The 18,640-nt window shown below is 35.7% G+C and overlaps 1 protein-coding gene across 10 annotated transcripts in view; it reads right to left on the reverse strand.

Annotated features, from left to right (window-relative positions):
* Window positions 1–18,183, reverse strand: part of LOC113062825 (otoferlin-like) — a 46,956-nt gene extending 28,773 nt beyond the window's left edge. For 4 of the 10 annotated variants that reach the window (XM_026232836.1, XM_026232833.1, XM_026232837.1 and 1 more), the window contains exons 1-5: window positions 17,797–18,154; window positions 15,751–15,809; window positions 4,771–4,859; window positions 663–762; window positions 54–250 (exon numbers count right to left, since the gene is read on the reverse strand). In XM_026232836.1, coding sequence (XP_026088621.1) covers window positions 54–250; window positions 663–762; window positions 4,771–4,859; window positions 15,751–15,809; window positions 17,797–17,875 — 524 coding nt within the window. In that variant the 5' untranslated portion in view covers window positions 17,876–18,154. Of the gene's footprint in view, window positions 1–53; window positions 251–345; window positions 435–662; window positions 763–4,770; window positions 4,860–15,750; window positions 15,810–17,796 lie in introns of those variants that run through there. The other 6 variants (XM_026232834.1, XM_026232828.1, XM_026232831.1 and 3 more) reach the window with 4 other exon arrangements.
* Between the last annotated feature and the right edge of the window lie 457 nt (window positions 18,184–18,640).

An 18,640-nucleotide genomic window follows, 5' to 3' on the forward strand; every position in this document is an offset into this window, starting at 1 on the left:
AAGATGATTAGGGTGTTTGTTTTAGCTGCGGCTGGCTAAGGTGACACACTTACTTGCGGAATGTGGGAATGCCGTGGACAGATCGTCCAGGTGACGTCGCGGAGCCCTGGCTGCGTCCAGAGAGTAGACTGTCTGTTTCAAACTGGAAAGTTCCATCACAGTCATCTGGAATATCAAGGAATTCACCATCGCTCCACACCTTCACACTCCCATCCATGGTCTGATATTTGATCTCTATGGAAATACTTGTCTGAAATACAAAATGATCAATAAAATTGTTGTAAAGATCTTGGCTGAAAATGCAGCAGATCAACAATCAAAGGTGATTTTAACACCTCCACCTACAACGAGATCAAGCAATTCATTATTCTAACACAGATGAGCAGGACCCATACAGAAATCGACCTGCACATGATGGTGGATATCACAAAAAAAGATAAATAAAACTGAACAGTTCCCTATAGCCTCCGAGTAGACATGTAACCATGACAACAACATTTTTGTGCAAGTTTTGCAAAAACAGCCCCCTGTGGTGAAATATGTGAATGGATGTTTTTTTGTGGGTGGGTGTGTTATATGAAAAAAGAGCATTTCTGATCTGTCAGACCAGAACATAAACATGCGCACGCACACACACATTGCCTGCGATCCACATGTGTCACCTGTATGGCTGTGTTATTGTCATCAATAAGAGTGTCAGACACCTCCAAGTGACCCTCCTCCACCACCTTCTGCAGAACCATGCAGAAAGTGCCAATTAACCTGCAAACACAAAAAGATCAGTCAGACAGCTGTGTTAAACAACGGTCTAACACTGCCCTTCACTCACTTTGGTCCGGCCCAATGTGCACTGAACTTAAAAAGGTGGTTTGGTCACAGTGAGGGACACACACTGAGACAACTGCAAAGACATTGAAAAATAGCAACAACAGAAACACACACACACACACACACACACTCACACACACACAAATAGACTCTATACATGAAATAAAATATTAAAGTATGTAAAGCTGAAATGGATATCATGAATGTCTTTACGAATTTTTTATATCTATTTTCAAACTTTATAAATTTACTGCTATTAGCAGTCAGCCATTATTAATTTTAATACTGTTTAAAGTTGGTAATATTTTTGAAAGCTGCATTTATTTGATCAAAAATTAATGTTAACTCAACTCTCTATGAAAACTGAGGCAGTGAGCCAAAGCAATCAGAAGCTCTGGACTGACCAATTAAATGCCACATGTAGTTAGCGTACACACACTCTCTTGTCTATTACTGCATCACAGTCAGGAAGAGAAAGACAGTCATTGAATATGATGAGAAAACACATTAAACCACTCTAAACTGCTAACTGTTTTAGCACCTGCCTCTAAGGTACAGCTATATTCAAATGTGAAATGACACACTCAGCACCATTGTTCATCCAGAAGGACTCAAAAAAGGAAAAATTGTGAGTGATATGTGCCCAAATAAGTGGTGAAATAATAACTTTCTGACTGTCATTGAACTGCATGCATCCACGGGTGAATAATTCACTGATCCTGGATCAGGTTCTGGCTCCCGAGCAACTTTTCTAATGACCCCAAATACATTATTGATCCCCTGAACAAACAACAGACAATTGACTTTCATCTGCTCCATAATTTACTGCGTCCTGCCTAGCCTAGTTGTTGTAGAGGTCAGAACTGGAGAATTCACAACCAATAATATCCATATTTACAAAAGTAATGTAAAAACGAAATAAAACCTTTTTTTTTTCAAGCATTACCCAACCACCAGTCTTTCCCAAATTGCTTACCCACATTTTTACAACGCAGATTTTCTACAGTATACTGAAACCATAAAACACTGTCACGTCGATTTCTGGTGATCTGATATGCATTCTAAATTATAATTATTACCAGTTTTGAGACTTTTTACTACTTTACTGTTTTTAATATTATGTTAACTGTTATTGTGAAGGCCATAACCACCACAGACACTGAGTAAGACAATCAGCTTTTCTTCTGTTGAAAACTGGAAAAAAAAATAGCTCACAGCAGGGACATATCTAATACCAAGGAACTGCCGAGAAGGAGTTTTAACTTTGTTAGCGAGTAATATAAGTGGCCGTGTTGGAGCCAGAATTTGAAGCTTTTCTGCATATTTGCTGTAGTTGTCATCAGTAGCACATCCTGATATAGAGCAGCAGAGCTCTCTCATTTAAAGGCATGAAAATGCAGCCCAACTTCTGATATACATCCACTGACGTAAAGCATTACATGACATTGGATTCAAACCCAAGGCTTACTTCTAGCCTAACTCTCTACTACTTTTTAAAATAAGGCGAGTATTTAAAACATACACATACTTCCATTTAAAAATGTGTGGTTCAATAAGATGTTTAAATGTCTCTCATCTCTCGTCTTCATTTGATTGAAAATAGAGCAAATTATTTTTACAATTTAAAATAATGTTTTCAATTTTAAGATATTTTAAAATGTAACTGTTAAATTCATTGACTTTCAGTTTCCTTATTTGGTCTTTTTCCTGTTTTTGTTTGGTTGATTTGATTAATCCCTGATTACCTCCCTTGTTCTTAAATACCCTGTCTGTTTAGTTCCTCCTCGTCCGTGATTATTGTTATATGTGGAGTTAAGTTTGTGTATTATGTTGGATGTGCCCTTGTTCCTCCGCGATCAATAAAAGAACCCTTTTGTGTATCATCTTCCTCATGCGCCTTTATTCACATACCAGTAACAGTAATATATTCCTGTGATGGCAAAGCTGCACTTTTAGTCTTCAGTGTCACATGAAATCATTCTTACAGATAATTTGGTGCTCAAGTATTGCAAACGTGATGCTTTTTTCATAACTCTATGATAAATCATGTTCAAAAGTACTGTCTCTTTTGATTTAACTGATTTCTTCTCATATTGATTTTAATTGCAGGATGGTGTCCTATTAATGCCTTTGCATAAATCTACAGTGTCACCACCTGGTGGTCAATTGTTCATGAAATAACAGGAGTGCTGAATGAATCTTCCCAAGGTTAGGAAATATTAATCTCTAATGTACAGTACAACCTTTGCATAAATAAGATTCACATCGGTTTCACACCTGGTGTTTTGTCCCGACCTACTGAGTTTGCAAAGCTCAGGATATCATATGGTGTTTTTTGATACAGTCAACTACAGTGCGTAATGCATATGATGAATAGAAATGACATTTGTAAATAACAAACATACAATAGCTAATGAGCTGCATGGTTGACATATGGCACGGTGGCATGTGAATTATTCAGCAAATGCTTTTCTCATACATTGTGATCACAGGTGTCACTGAGACCACAATAGATGTGAACTCAAAACAATGCCTAAGATAACACAAAACAAAGTGCTGACCATTGATTGCACACCATAATTAAATTAACTTAATAGTGATGGTAGATTTTTCTACTGGGGCCCATGCACGGCAGCTGTTGATTTACTTAGTCACGTCAATGTAGCCAGATCTGTTGAAATGGAACTGACTTACACCGGAAAAGACATCAGATTCGCTCACAAGCAAGAGTAACAGAGAATCTGTTATCACCAATTCAACCTAACATCTCAACTCAATCTAGAATCTGATGTATTCTAGAGAAACATCAGGAGGATATACAGTATACACCATATACTGTATACACCTACACACACTGGTGTCTGCATCAGCAGGAGCGTCACACCATTCAGGACACAGAATTTACACTCAGTCATTTAGTGGAGAACAGCTAGTAATGACTGTCAGCCATTCCACCACCACTGTAGGAAGACAGTGGATGGAAACACACCACAGCATTACTTCAGAAAAAGAGCAGTGTGGGAGAAAACTTCACAGAGTGAATACTGACAGATACAGGTACAAACCCCCCATACCCCAAAAAAAAAAACCCGTTGCATTCCATCAGCAAGTTTCTAGATAATGCTGTAACCGTAACTGACAGTTACTGACCTCTATCCTGTGTCTGCTCTCTCATTCAGTGTAAATTAGAATTTACATTATAATAAAAGAAGTAAACTATCATTGAAATGGCTTTAATACTATCACTAGAAAAAAATAAAACATTATAATAATATTATAACACCTTAAACATTAATTTATTTATGAACCTGAAGAAACATTTAAACCATTGTTTTAAAAAAATATTTTTAAAATCTAAAAATTCTAGACAAAATACAAATGTTGCAGGTAAGGAGAGATAAACAATTTACTTAAATAAATACATATTTAATTTATAAAATACAATCAATGATTTACAGCACAAACCCTGCAGTAGGATGGCCTCACCCCTGCAGCTGTTTTCATGTGTAATAACTTCAAAATACCAGAAAGTCAAATTGTCTACACATGCTATTAGACTGTCAAAACAGCATGATTATGGAAACCAGCATCAAAAAGAGCTCAGCAATTATGAGTTATAAGGTCGTATATGGTCAGATGGAACTAACAAAGACTTGCTGCAAAACAAACAAGCTTCAGTTTGTCTGAGAGAAAATATTTAAATAACCATTGTTTGGAGACCACAGGCTGAAGCCATGAATGTTAATTACTTGAGTTAAATTGAAAGTATTTAGGCTTTATTTATAGCCTTGCTTCACTCAATTTTTTATAATTCTTGTATATGTCTTGATTATATTGTATTTTATAAACATAACCTCTGAAATGTAATATATCGAGATGTGTGTCAATAAACATTTTTTAGATGATCTGATGTTGCATAGCAAATGAAATGAATTCTCATACCTGTTAGTGAAGACTTTGCTGTAATTAAACACTTGGATCTCCAGCATCTCGTTGCCATCCACTTGACTCCCAATTGGCCAACGGAAGGCCTGGAAAACAAACCAAACAAAGACAAATTTCTTAATAATTGTTCACATTGCATTGGAATAATATAAATCCAAAAGAGCTCTAGTACCACACCGCACTATTAGACTATAATTTCTTATTATATCAAACCAAAACAAGCCAATAATCAGAACCATTATTGGCATTCCAATAATGAAAAAGTAAGTATTCTGCAAGAAATTCATAATGACACGAGGAAATCAGCAGCTGAATGTTATTGTTACTCTGTCATGCTTGGGGATCTACAGAAGCTTGTTTATGCCTCAGACTACAATATAAAGAAGGTAATTGTTAGATATAGTTTAAAATAACAAATAGTCATATTGTGAGATATAAAGTTGCAATTGTGAAATACGTTTTTTTTTTTTTTTTTTTTTTTTTTTTCACTCAAGAGGTAGAAACTGGCAGATTTGATCGTTTTCACATATATAAACCGTTAATTAAAATGGTGCTTTTTATATTATTAATGTACCTCTTTTGTCTATTATGACCAAGTTTCAATCTAAATACTCTAGTCACTTTCCATTCATTTGTCATTAACTTCCCAAACTTTATTATGGATCATTGTGAATATTATATAGCAGCAGTTCTCAATTCCAGTCCTCGTGCCCCCCTGCTCTGCAAATTTTGTATGTCTCTCTTATTGCTTAAGATGTTTTTTATATTCAAAAGTAAGTGCCCTGCAATGTGGACATCACAGGATATTCCACCATGATTCGAGTTCAAAACATACATTTATGATCCATTCAAAGTGCACTGAAGTGTGCGAGTCATGAATTTAAATTGTATTTATTTGCAGAGGTATATGATGTCACACTTGTCCATGTGCGAAGACGTTGCGCAGCGCAAATCTGTGAATGAATGTTCCGAAGTGAGGTAAACTTCAACAGATTTTAGGAAGTAGGGAGCAATGATCACTGTGTAGGGACAGTTCATGCACGGAGCTCACTTCTAACAAGCTGATTATCTGAATCCGGTGTGTCAAAAAGAAGCAGGGGATCACAATGACTGGAATTGAGAACCGCTGCTATATAGGATATTGAAGGATGTCCCACTTGCATTCCCTTTTAAACTAATTGTTGCAATCTATGACACTGCAGGAGCCTTTTCTAGCACTAGGGCTCTTAACAGTGGGATTATGCATTAACTTTCTACTGATCCCAGAACATGGACTTCCATCTGGCACACTGATCTATACAGACAAACGGGATGCCCTGAGGGCTGCTGAGGTATTCTGTTTCACTGCGATTATGGAGAACAGCGGTACTCCACTGCCAGGCTGTGGGCACACAATGTTTCTTGCCAAATGAATCAGTGCAGTGCTGAGACTGGCCAGGATCCTCTTGCCAGGGAAATGAGATTTGTTGTTTTATGGTTAAAAAGTCACCAAGGTCATGTGCAGGTAAATGCGGTTGTCACTTCTGTTTAATCCTGTTATGAACAGTTAGCTTATTTAAGGAGTGACAGATGTATTCGACAGCCAAATTTTGTCTTGAAAAATTAAAGAAGTGATGAGTGATAACTGAACAACACTACCCATAGTTGTTAATTGTGCTATTAAAAGCATATCAGAGATCTTTGTTTCTCTTCTCCAAGTATGGTGTAAAAAATTATCATGGAAAAGAAGTAGTGAGACCCCCCCCCCCCCCATTTCCTGTTGCCTGTTTCCTTCTTTTAAAGAGCAAACCGACAGTAACTCTGTAACAAAGGGCAAGTGAAACAAATATGAAAATAAATACAACATAATAAGGCCACTAGTTTCATCAGTATGCAGAAATGAGTCAATGAACCAATGCAAATAGGGAGAAATCATATCTAAAATTAAACTCCGGTCTACATGGAAATTGCACTGTGTACATTTTAACCTCAGAAATATTGTGTAAAAAAACATCCAACAATCCTTAAATCCAACTGTGCTTAAAGTCACACATATAATACATTACACCTAAAATAATTTAAAGCGTGCTGTCAGTGTGTTATGCAAATGAGGCTTATACAAGGAAATAACGTATTTAAGAACATAACCAAGTGAAACTTAATGGGGAAAAAACGGGAACACGGTAACACGGGATGATCTCAAAAGGAGTCATATGGCATGTATGGAAACTCTGAGGTCATGTCGAACACAAATGGCTGAAGGGAGGATGTGTGTGAGATTTATTGGAGGTCTTAAACCGCCTCCACTCGCACTTGAGCAGCTGCACAGACTCTAGCACAGGTATACAGAGAGGAGTCGCTGAAGGAGTACTGCAGGAAGTACACTTTGCTTAGCTTCATGGTCTGAGTCAAATACCCAGGGGGTAAAGTCCAGCCAAGCAGAGAGGACTTTCCCCTCAAATCCCCCAGCTCCAGTGCAGAATCTATATTCACTCCCACAGACAGTGTTAAATATGAAGAAGAATAAGCAATAGGAGAAGGAGGAACACTGGCAGTGAGAGCTCCTTTTAAACTCACTCATAAAATCTCCTGTGTACGTTTGGCCTTAAGTACATTTATTAGAAAACTTGGGGTGAGAGGCGGTTCTTAGAGTAGGGGCACGAATTAAGGGGGTCATCTCTTTAACCTGATAAATATTTAGATGAGATATTTAACCATACTTCAAATTGTCGGATGGGATGTTATGGCTCATCACAATTATAAATGAATAGAGATGCAAAATACATGGCAGGACCATAATCTGCTGATATTAGAGAATTTTTCACTTTACGTGGATATTGTTATACGTGGATATTGTTTATAATCAGATTACCTCTGCCATAATTTAATGTTTACTTAAAAATCTATATTTAAAAACATTAATAATTTAATAACACTGTTAAATGATATCTTCAGCAAATTCATCTTCCTACTGTACATTATAATGTTGTGATGCCTAATGCTTTTGTAGCATTACAAATGTTTGATTTAAATTTTTAGCTTTATTTTTCATTTATTTGGATAAAACGGTACAGATACATTTTTTATTCTGTCATTTTTCGTGTTGTTAACCATAACATGAAAATATTGACATCGCAAAATATGGTGCATTCCTATTAATGAACAACCAAAATATTGTTTGAAAATAGCTGTGCATAATTCAGTTTGGCACCTATGATTACAGACAATATTATTACAAGGAACCTGTGTCAAGTTGCAACAAATCCTTTACAATAATTAATAATCCCCTTACAAATGCTGCCAGCCATGTGAAGAGAACAAATTAGAAGGAATTTAAGTGACTGTGACCAGAGATGCAAATCAGATGATGGATATTTCTGAATTATCTTTGTGGGTGATAAAGCTACTGATTATAAAAATAAGAATATTTGCAGCTCAGAGATATTTTTAAGAAGGCTGCATTCATCAACACAAAGATGTAACACTAGTTCACAGTTCCCCACCATGATTAATTAACCCAGGAAATACAAATTAATTGGACAAAAACAGCATGACACATTCTCTCACATAGTGTTCTAAGCATAAACTTCACCAAATTTTTTAGATCCATGGTTAAAATGGGAAATATGGTAAGAAAAATAAACTTCAAATGATGATTAAGAAAATGACAATGTGTAGAGTCACATGGCTTGACAAGACCCAAGCTCATATAATTCTACATTAAAGTGTAACCTCAAAGAAATGCCTGAAATGCAGTTTATACATAAAATCTTTAAGAAATAAGTTCAGGACAGGTTATGGAATAACCGTGAATAATCCTGTTTGAAGCATTTTTTTCTGTCCGCTTATATACAGTATATAATACATTTGAAAGATATAATACTGAGATGAAAGTTTGATATATATAGCTATATATATATATGTGTGTGTGTGTGTGTGTGTGTGTGTGTGTGTGTGTGTGTGTGTGTGTGTGTGTGTGTGTGTGTGTGTGTGTGTGTGTGTGTGTGTGTGCGTGTGTTGAGTAATTTTCATTTAGAGGTGAACTATCCCTTTAACAGATGAAAAGGTATGAATATGAAAATATGAAATTTAGCTGAAGAGTTAAAGCTGTATCTGATGCAGGCAATCACACTTGCTCAGTCCATCTTTCTCTCACAATACTTAATTCCACAAAATAAAGTGAACTTAATACATTAATACAATAAGCTTTTAATGAGGCAACCAAAATTCCTTCATTAATAGTTCTAAAGTGACGTTTTCTAACGATCTTATTTTCTACCAAATAAACCCCATTTATTATCATCATTATTATTATTATTATTATTATTATGTTGAAAAGAGCTGATTATATTTTTCAGTTTTTTTTAGGGGGAATAAATCGAAAGAACTGCATTGTTTTTACATTTGTTAGAGTTATCTCTATTTGTCACATTTATATTATTTACATCAAGCTTTTGAATGGTATAGTATTGTATATTGTTATTGAAACTTCATAATGTTTCACTTGATTATATATTTAGTCAGGAATTATAGTTTGGAAAAAGTATTTGGAAAAAGTCTAACTAGTAAAATGTTTACACGTTATGTGAAAACTAGTACAAATAAATAAAAAGAGACTTACTCATGTTTATGATCTCTGCTGAATAAAGTGCTTCATTCTTTTTTCTGAGGAAATCCATTTCTCAAATCCTCAACCACATCACATCTTTTTGGGGTGAATTATGTCTTAGTCCTCTCATCGCGAAGCAAACAGTAAAATAAAATAAAAACTTGAAGAACAGTCTCAATGCCTTTTCTTCTGTGTGGGCGTATTCAAGCCGCACGCTTCAGTTTGAATCTGAATAGCGCGTTAAGCGCGGGGGCGTGGTCACATTAGATATAATGAGCGGAGATATGAAAAACAGACATTGCGTTGTTTTCATATGGATTACTTTATCTCAGAATATTTGTTTTCGGCAGCACTTGTTTAGTTTAAAAGTAGACATTCCAGGCTTTCTATAGATATCTCTCTCATGTCTCTTCGTTGAGTATTCACGGAGTTACAGTTCATTTTAATGAAATGTTTGTACATGACGATCAGCGGAGACAAAGACTGTAGACAGCGCACCTTGTTTGTTATATTTATTTTATGAGTGCACAAAGGTTTTTTGTTATTATGTCTGTATCCAAAAAAAACTAGACCCTTTACAGATTCGATTGATGTATTGCTCTTATCTGTACGATTAAAACTGAGAGTGTAATTTAAGTTCTTTTCGGGGTTATCAGGTGAAAATGACTCAAAACGCATATATGCGTTAATCGACTCGAAAGGGTTAATAACATGGCATGGGCTCAGCTGTTAAACTGTCAAACTGAGATTTTAATCCTTGACAGAAGGAAGTAGTTCTGCACAAAAGATAGCTTTTAAAGACATTCAGTTGTTGTCACTTTTTTATTTACACACTTCTGCCATCAAACTGTTGTATAAATGCAATGCCACACTCGTAGGCGTGAGATGGCTTTATACAGCTGCATTGCACTAGTTAAGTGATATTGCTCATATGCAAAGGGTATTGAAACTTAAATTTTTCACTCTTTGTTATATTGCATCCATTTGCTAAAATCTTTTAAGTTATTTTTTTTCCTCATTATGTACACTCAGCACCCCATATTGACAGAAAAACACAGAATTGTTGATATTTTTGCAGATGTGTTAAAAATGAAAAAAAAACTGAAATATCACATGGTCCTAAGTATTCAGACCCTTTGCTGTGACACTTATATATTTAAAGGTCCTTTTAGATGTTTTAAATGTTCTTCAAACTAAGTAAAAAAAAATATATTTTAAGAACTGTTCACTGAAAGGTTCTTTGGGATTCCCAAAATGATTCTTCCATGGCATAATTGTGAAAAACCCCTTTAGGAATCTTTCTTTTAAGAATTAATATTCTTGTTTCCTCTGCTTTGGACAGTCACTCAAATAACGTGCACCCTGCTTTTAATACAAACCTCAGTCAAATTTTACCTACTTGCATTTCATTTTTCCAACCCATGGCTCTCCTCCCCCTCTTACATAAGCTGTGAATAGATGAGCTCTCTGCTGATGGTGAAGATGTGAGATGATTTGAGTTTGCATTTCAGCTCTAAGAAACTAAGAGCCTCCTCACCATTTAAATGCAAAGAGAGTGAATTATTCAATGGCAAAGGATTACAAGCTTTGACATGCCATATTTCCCTCCCCATCACTTCTTATCTCTTTTTTGGTCTGTGATTCAGATAATGGAAAGATACATGAACACTCAACAATTTCAGCGAAATCAATGCCTCACTACAATGTGCACTGGTCCTGCCATCAAACCGCATCTCTAATCAGCCTGCTCTATCAAGCCCCCTGGTGTTTTTCTTTCTCGCTCTCGCTTGCCCTTCCACTTTTCTTTCTCCTCCTCTCCTACGTTTATCTGTCTCTTTCTCACAGACCATACATTTTGGTTGCTTCTTCTCCCTTATTTTTCTAGCTTCTTGCTATTTGAGCTATCTTGATTTCTCAGCTTTTATGTTCATATTTATCTTCCAAGCTCTGTAATATTTCATACAAGTCACTTCCTGACATTAATCCAGGAAGTTACAACATTACTTATTTCAGAATCCCAAGTCTCAGCTAATTTAGCTTATTAAAAACAGATTGTTTTGATTTACCACAGTAATCTGGAATGATTTAATGAGACCATTACCTCTGCACTCTTCCCTTTCTACACCATATGGCCTCACAGTGTGTAATTTGTCCGGCAGCACCTCAAACAGCTCACCCTCTGCAGACTTCTCTAGGTGACCTCACTCATTTATGAGTCACAGCAAGCTCACATCTTCACTTTTCCTTTGGCATTAAATCTCTCAAGCATCATTAGAAAACGACGCATGTATTTACATGCCTGTATGTTGTTTTACAAATTCTAAAGACAGGGGACAATAATGTTAGAAGCCAGAAGCCAGAAGCATAGTATATGCAGATTGTGTACTGTATGGCAATAACATAGTTACATGCAAAATGCTAGCCTGTTGTTGAATGATAAAATAAGTCACCAGAACTTTTGTTCATTTATTTGTCTATGAACAGAATCCACACCTTCCTATAGAAGACTATTTTACACCAATGGTTCTCAACTGCTACAAAACCCAACATTGTTCTGATTGGGTCACAGATAGCAGGGGAAAATAATTAATTAAAATTCATCTGAACTTTTAAAGTCTTTTAAGTCAAGGTGCATCCAATAAAATAAAAAAATAATTATAATTTTAATTGCATGCCCCCCCCCCCCCAAAAAAAAAACTATACATAGAATACAATTTTAGCTGCTTATCTTGATGTATCTGCTGAAAGAATAAAATATTACTTAATTCAGACATTTAGAAATATTTTACATTAAAATTAAAAACACAGCATCTAATGTGGAATGTCAACATTTCGCATTTCAGTGAGAAGCATGTGGCTGAAAACTGTTATACTCAAGAAGAAAAAAAGCTGTTAAAATAATTAAACTGACAAACGAGAGAGGTTGGTGGAATTTAATGCTTCATTGGGCCATTTAGGAGAATGATCATATCAGATGAGATCTGCAGGTCATGATGAGACAATTCCCCATCAGCATAATGAGAAAGCAACTCTTATTTCTTCACTGAGACACTGATGAAGTGTGATAGGCAAAGCTGAAGTTTTGTGAAGTGCATGTGAACTAGTGGGGGCTAGTTTTGCATGTTTCAGCAATAACAAGCACCAGCAGAGAGTGTTAAATGCATGGGAGAGTAATAAGGCAGGGGAAAATTCTGTTTGTCAGTCTTCACATATAAACATCCTTTAAAGCATATGCATGCATTAATACAAACAGCTGCAGTGGTGCTATAATATCATCTTCATGATCTCTTGCAGACACATTTTTTAATCAAAAAAGGATTTGGGGCAAGCATTCATTTTTTAAACATACTTTTATTGCCTCTGGTTATATGATGTATTCCTGTACTACTATGTCATCACTTCAAGTATTCACTCATTAGCATTCACAGAAAATGTACTTTACTAGGACCATATTTTAGTCGTGGCACATAGTGTCCCAGCATTTATTGTTTTATGCACCCCCACAGCCCCGTTAGCGAGGCTCAAGTATCCTTTCTTCTAAATAAAACCACAAATATGTTCCTTCACTTTCATTAAAGAAGTTAGAAGAAACATTAACTTTTAAATTAAAAATAATTGACACTGTGAAAGAAAAACAGCTCACTATAGCTTTTTCTGTAAATTATAAGACATCTGAGCTTGTTTGTCTTCTACAAGGGCCAATCCAGAGAAACTTTCTCTGAAATACCTAACAGCAAATGTATTTATATAATAAAATCCAGATGGCATGTTTATACCATCTACCAATAAGTCTACCAATGTTGGAATGTAAATAGCATGGAAGCTCATGAACAAACATGAAATATCTAGTTAAAAGTTATGATTTACAGGTTAAAATACTTACAAGACTACCAAAATGAAGTCTTTCCAAACACTCCTTGAAAGCTGTTTAAGAACTACCTGGGGTTCACGTTCCCCTGGTTGAGAATAACATTTTTAGACATTACAAGATTGCAAAGAAATTGCCTGCCACAAAGTATTCAGCAAAGTCTTTCTCCATGAATCACTCCCTTTTTATATGTTTCACATTAAAATGCTAAAGTACAAGCAACAGAATCTAAATCTGTATGTCTGAACTGGATATTCTATCCACTAAAGTTTCATCCACCACAAGATGCGCCTTAACCAGTGCAAGCAACTAATGTTCATATCAGCAGCCGTGGCTGAACTCCTGAAGATAAATTCAATGTTTTAAAGACAAGCACTTCTGCAAAGCTTATGTGAAGAAGGGCAATTTAGCACGTAGCTGCAGCAAGCATCTGCTTGTAACATTGCCTGTCCATCACAGTCACATCAGGTTGCTGGCCTGAAGCAGGATACATGATTTATGTTTTGTTTTTTCAGTGTCTGTGAGCTTGTTGAAGATAAAAAGATAATTGCTCATGCATAAACTATGTCTGGGTCCTTTCTGATTCAAATGAATAGTCTATTTGAGTGTACAATGAGTACAATAGCCCTGAAAGGTGTACTCAGCTGCACATAGCAGGATTAGAAAACAGGGCTGCTGAGTTTAGTTGTTCTAGTAGTAAGAGATAGTAAGACTGTTAGAAAACAAGTGGTGGGATACATGACCAAATAAGAGAAGCAGAACTTCAGAACAAATATGTTAGTAGAGACGTAAGGAAAATTCAATTAAAAAACAGTCAACCCAAATATTAAAAAAACCTAATGTTTTTCAACCCCATAAGACTTTAGGACCTTCAAAACACATATATTAATGAAACCCGAAAGACTTCTGTCCCAACATTGAAAGACCACACAATCAAAACTTTATTGCATCAAAAAGTACAATAAAATATTGCATTAAGCAATGGGTCTGGAATGACATGAGGGTGAGTATATTATGACAATTTATGTGCTGAATGCAATTTATGCAGCACTCATTGTGCCTGAATATATACCCAGTTATATTGCTATTTGATCGTCATTGATCTTCAAATGATGAATAAAGGCTGTCATGGTCAACAGAAAATGTACACAAACACCTTTTTTTTTAATAATATCTGTTTACTTTCTGTTTATGTCCTGTATTCGGTAAATGTCAGTGTTGGTATAGTACACTAAAACTCATATTACTTCTGATGAATATGAAACCTGATCAGGCCTGCCTGACAAACCTGAATGAAAAAACAATGCATGTGCCAAACACAAACATGCTTTTAAATAAAAGAGAAAATAGAAGTGAGAGACACAGCATGTCCTACAGTATTAGGAGTGTTCTCTGAACCGTATTTTTGATATAAGAGCTGTGATGTAATCATAAGTGGCGAGTGAGTTCAGTAGTTTTGAAGGGTATACTGACCCTCTCTAACTTCCCAGTAATGATTAAACTATTACCACAAAAGTATGAGTGAGAGATTGAAAGGAAATTTAAAGGCTGGAGTTCAACTGGAAAGATTATGGGGCATATATGAAAGCAAGATAAAACTAAATATTGTCACCACTTAGCAGAAAAAAAAAATCAGCTTTATTCTTCTACATTCAGATAATCTCAATGTTTTTATTTTTTTATTGCTTTACTCACTATGAGTCACTTTCTTTCTCTCTTCTTGTCTGCCTTCCATATTAACATAGAAAAGGACCAACCAGCAAGAAAGGAAGCAGCACTTCGTTTTTAAATAGAATTAAAAAAGCATTTTCATAATACTTGCTGTTTGCTGCACTGAAAAAAAGAAAAAAAGAAAAAAAACTCCAAAGGTGAGATGAAGCTAACACTAGTGTGGGAGTCCCTGGCACAACTGACAGCAAAACAGAATTGACTTCTGCCTACTATTAGGACACATGATGAGGATATACAGGTTTATTTTAAAAATACTTATCCAGCAGTTATTATCAATGCAAATAAAAACCTCCTAATTCCTGCAAGATCAGAAAATATTAATGGGGGGGGGGGGAATACAGTAATGCATGATGTGCACATGTTCTCAAATCATATTTAGGTATTACAAAGTAACAAAGCTTTACCTGCTATTCAAATGTATGCATGAGACTTGGACCTGAAGGAATATTCTGGAGCAAAGAGAGCGATCATTCAAAGAACTGTATTAGCCTAATAGTAATTTAGCTGGTTTGTCCACAGGCTTATTGCTACTTCATACTGATATGTTTCTTGCCAGAGGGTCTGTAGCATTAATAGGAATCACAGGGCTAAATGTGATGTGTATGGTCACGGTTGAGCAGGCTGATTCCTTGTGTGATTCCATCCCCACATCCTCTCTTGGGGAAAGAGAAATCAAATCTTTAGCGTATATATGTGTCGGTGCTCTGAGGTCAACATCGTTATAGTGTCACACTCGAACATGCTTGAGATAATAGCCAAAGCTAGAGAGACAGCAGGGGAAAAACCTGACCTGGTCGAACCGAGCTTCATCCTCGCAGTTTTCCAGTACCCGAGAGAAGAAGGAAAGACCTGCATGGAGGAAAACAAGGTTAAAGGTCAATATGCAGCACAGCATCAAAGCAGTGCGATATATAAGAAAACTGTGATATAAATTGTGTGATATAATGAAGACTGCAATGTCAAATCCTATAAATGTACACGTAAACAAGTAAAACAAGTAAAACAAGTCATATTAGGCTGAATTATTTAATGTATCTGTATATGTTGTTTTGAAATGAGTTCAAGTTATGTAATCTCAAAATACAGACAACAAAGTTCTCTTATAGTCTCAGAGAAACAAGCAGCAGCTCATCTCCAACTCATTGCTGGCTGAGGCTGTTCAGGAGCTTTTCTACCCTCTATACATAGTGCTGTAGATCATAAAGCGGTTTTCTTTGTCTTTTTCTTTTTTTAACTTTAAAGTCGGAATATTTTGTGAATTGTGCAGCACTGATGCCTTAATAGAGATAACTGCAGGCAAAAATCACAAGGCTCACAACCTAGATTAAAAAATGCTTTCCTTGGCGACAATAACAAGAAGACATAGATAAAAGTTTATGTAACATGCATAAACTGGATGAAGACTTAATAAAAATTGACGTGCTGCCTGTAAAGCAAAAGAACAATCTTGATAGATTATTATTAAATAATGTACAGTCTTCATGGGGAGTTTTCACATTTCAGATTCCAAAGTAATCACATCTTATAATGTTTGACAGACAATATTTTTGTACTTTCCATAATTTTCTCTCTCTGATGAAACATTTTTAATGTGATTTTTCATTGTTCTCAGGTACTCAATCTAAGTTATGCAACCCACAGAGAAACAGGACACCGCTCAGTAGAGCCCTTCCGTTCCAGACAGCTTAGATCACGGCACACTGAGGGTGCTGAACATTAGGGGAAGACCAAAATGGGAGGGAAGGAAATGGTGGCAAGAGAGCTAATAGTCATTGCCCTCGGAGAGGGGGAGGGGGGATTGGTACATAACAACATATTGATCATACAGAGAAATGACTTCTATTATTTTAAGTGTCTCAATCAAATTATATGAAAAATACGACCGTCACCTTGACCATCATTTCTTTCAAAACATCCTTCAGTAAAAAGAGTCCTATTAATACCTGAAGATGCTTACTCCTATAACATGCATCAGGTCTTCTTTTCTTTCCTTTTTTAGCAATAAAATGTTGTTTGTCCTACCTAATTACTGTTCCATTTAACTAAGGTGTTTCTGTAATTGTTCTTTTTATATGCTAGAAACACATAAAACTTCACACATACAGTATATTTGTATTTGTCTCCCAACCCTTCTTGCTCACACACATACACAGAGGGCATTTTATGAGAAAGAAAATAATTGTCAGATAAACTCTGAGCAACTGTCCAAGGTGCTGAAATACAAATACAGATGAAAAAAAAGAGAATCGGGAGAAAAAAATCTTGCCATTCATATTTAGTGTTTTTAGAGCCACATTTAACTGATATAAAATCTAATGGATTTTCGAGGCAAGCCTCATAAGACAAGGAGTAATGAGATAAAACAAATTTGGTTCACTTTTCTCAGTTTAAAACTTTAAACAATACTTCTGGATGCATTGAAGACAATTAAAAAAAGAATCTTAGTAGCCTATTGAGTTATCCATTTGATTAAAATTAATCGCTGGAAATTAACGATGAATAAAAGAATACTGCAGTGAAAACTGAGACCCTACATTTACACATTTAATGAAACCAGAAAGCAGCTCAAGCTTGTGTCTGAGATAATAATGTTGATTTTTTTTTATACCAGCAAGGTAGGTTTCAATCATCTAAAGCGATATTAAAAGCCTTCCATGTTCTTTGATAAAGACATGCCGGTTCAGAATAACTGGATATCTATAACTTTTCATCAGAACCTCAAGTTACGCACTAATGCACGATAAAAATATCAGGATAAAATAACATTAAACCTATATATAACACAAGATACTTAATATACAGATGCACACAAACTATATATTGCTCTATAGCCTACCTCTGAAAGTCACTTTAGCGATGCGGTCCCCCTTTCCACGAAGCTCCGTGACAGTCTTCAGGTACACTACTAAAGCCATTTTAGCTTAAAATAAGATAAAATAAAATGACAATAATAAGATAAAAAATGTTTTATCACAAAGAACGCGCATCAATCTTGACCAACGCTGCATAACTTCTTATAAAATCATACCCTAACTGTTTTTATTCGCTACATAAAACCGGGAAAAATCCTCTCATCGTATAGACTGCATCCTCTGTGCGGAATAACATGAAAAGAGTAATTACAGTTGCTAGCTTTTCTATACGCACATGTACATTCGTCAGTTCCTGCTCCGAGACTCTCTTCACTCTGCGATGCGCCTCGCCACTCCGCTCGAGCGCAGTGTGATGACGGATGACGCCAGCAGGGGGCAGTCGCTCACAGTCAAAGCTCTTTATCAGAGAAGGATTTTTGCAGAAACCAGATAACACCCAAAACGCTTTTTACTATATTTATTATTATTCAAGGCAAAATCATAGTTTTGATATATTGTATATTAGCGTAAATTTGACAGATTAGCTATTAATAAAAACGAATGCTAGGTTGACGTTTTGTTGTTTTATCTTACTCCAAAAATATATTACAGTATTGAACATATCCCTACCTAACCTTAACCATGAGTAATCCCTAAAATCAGAGGAAATGATAATGACACAGATGTACAAGCACCAAAAAGTGATTTTAAGCCTAAACTTAACAAAATCTATAAACTGGTTCTTCATATCTGATTGGTTAATCACAATGTTGTGTCAGGGACAACAAAGATGTTGTCACAGGAACATGTCTCACTTGGTAAAATCAG

Source organism: Carassius auratus, chromosome 45, assembly GCF_003368295.1.
Source record: "Carassius auratus strain Wakin chromosome 45, ASM336829v1, whole genome shotgun sequence".
Taxonomy (NCBI): Eukaryota; Metazoa; Chordata; class Actinopteri; order Cypriniformes; family Cyprinidae; genus Carassius; species Carassius auratus.